Here is a 1,809-nt window from a genome sequence, read left to right on the forward strand (position 1 = left end):
AGGAGGAGAAGGAGGAGGAGGAGAAAGAGGAGGAGGAGGAGACCCGGCTCCCTCCCGTCACCTCCACACGCACACACACACACACGCACAACGGGACTCACCCGCCCGGCCCGGTGGGGGACGAGGCCCTTTGACGGTCAGGAGGCGACGGCGACGGGGGTGACGGGCCCGGGGGGGGCGTCCCTGGGGGGAGGATGGGCCCCAGCCCGGGGAGGAGTCCGTCCCTCTCCAGGTCCAGCAGGTCCCCCGTGCTGGCGTACAGGTGGGACCCCGGCACGTTGTCGTAGACGCTGACCCTGCTGCCCGCTCGGGGGGCGCGGGGCGGGGAGTCCTCCCCGTGGCCCGTGGTCCTCCACCCAGCCCCGTCGCCCCCGGCGGGGGACAGGCTCTCGACGGACAGGGCCTTGGGGAAGGTGCCCGGCGTGTGGTCCTCGGGCACGAGGAACAGCAGGTCCTCCTGGGAGCGGAACCCGCGACGGCCCCCGGGGGTCCCCGCCAGCACGTCCAGGTCCTCCAGGTACACGCCCCCGCGCTTGGAGGTGGCCCCGGGGCGGCCCCTCCCGCGGGGGGGCGCCTGCGCGTGTCCGTTGGGGACCTGCGGGGGCGGCGTAGCCTTAAAGGGCTCCTTCTGCGGTGACATAGCCTTAAAGGACTCCAGCTCCTGTATCATAGCCTTAAAGGACTCCTGCGACATAGCCTTAAAGGACTCCGGCTGCGGTGACATAGCCTTAAAGGACTCCGGCTGCGGTGTCATAGCCTTAAAGGACTCCGGCTCCTGCTGCTGCGACATAACCTTAAAGGACTCTGGCTGCGGTGACATAGCTTTAAAGGACTCCTGTGACATAGCCTTAAAGGACTCCGGCTGCGGTGACATAGCCTTAAAGGATTCTGGCTGCAGTGACATAGCCTTAAAGGACTCCGGCTCTTGCTGCTGCGTGATAGCCTTAAAGGACTCCGGCTCCTGCTGCTGCACGATAGCCTTAAAGGAGTCCTGCTCCGGTGACATAGCCTTAAAGGACTCCTGCTCCTGCTGTGGCGACATAGCCTTAAAGGATTCCGGCTGCTGCATCATAGCCTTAAAGGACTCTGGCTCCCGCTGCTGGGACATAGCCTTAAAGGACTCCAGCGACATAGCCTTAAAGGATTCCTGCTGCTGCATCATAGCCTTAAAGGATTCCTGCTGCGACATAGCCTTAAAGGACTCCGGCTGCGGTGACATAGCCTTAAAGGACTCCGGCTGCGGTGACATAGCCTTAAAGGACTCCAGCTCCCGCTGCGGTGACATAGCCTTAAAGGACTCCGGCTCTTGCTGCTGCGACACGGGCGTGATGATGGCCTGGCCGCTGGCGTGCCCCTGCCCCTCAAGCCTCCCCCGCGCACCCCTCGTGCTCAGGGTATCGCTCCTCCGGTCCGCGAGCACGCCCTCGCTGATGGCAGTGTCTCTCATCTCCGGGGCTCCCGGGGACCCGTTCCCGCCTGCCCCCGGGAGGGGGGCGTGAGGGTCGTCCACACGGGACCATCTGCGGCTGGTCCTCTGGAAAGTCCACTTGTTGCTGAGGCACAGGTCTTCCTCATCCGAGTCGTCACCCTGCAGGCCACAAGGGGGAGGAACAACGATCATGGACACGGGTCATGGCTGCCGGGGGCTCCCGTCCTCACAGTATGTATCATCTGTCATCTGTCTATCATCTATCCATCATCTATCCATCATCTATCCATCATCTATCTATCATCTATCCATCATCTATCTATCATTTATCCATCATTTATCCATCATCTAACTATCATCTATCCATCATCTATCATCTA

The 1,809-nt window shown here is 62.0% G+C and overlaps 1 protein-coding gene across 1 annotated transcript; it reads right to left on the minus strand.

Moving 5' to 3' along the window:
- Nucleotides 1-101: 101 nt before the first annotated feature.
- LOC129670232 (stAR-related lipid transfer protein 13-like) lies at nucleotides 102-1,590 on the minus strand (the record flags this gene model as incomplete). Its single annotated transcript, XM_055598715.1, is given in 1 exon segment — nucleotides 102-1,590. A coding segment is annotated over 1 exon segment (1,489 nt), but the record flags the coding sequence as incomplete, so codon positions are not given.
- Between the last annotated feature and the right edge of the window lie 219 nt (nucleotides 1,591-1,809).

This window comes from Psammomys obesus, unplaced genomic scaffold, assembly GCF_907164565.1.
Source record: "Psammomys obesus unplaced genomic scaffold, mPsaObe1.curated_primary_1811, whole genome shotgun sequence".
NCBI lineage: Eukaryota > Metazoa > Chordata > Mammalia > Rodentia > Muridae > Psammomys > Psammomys obesus.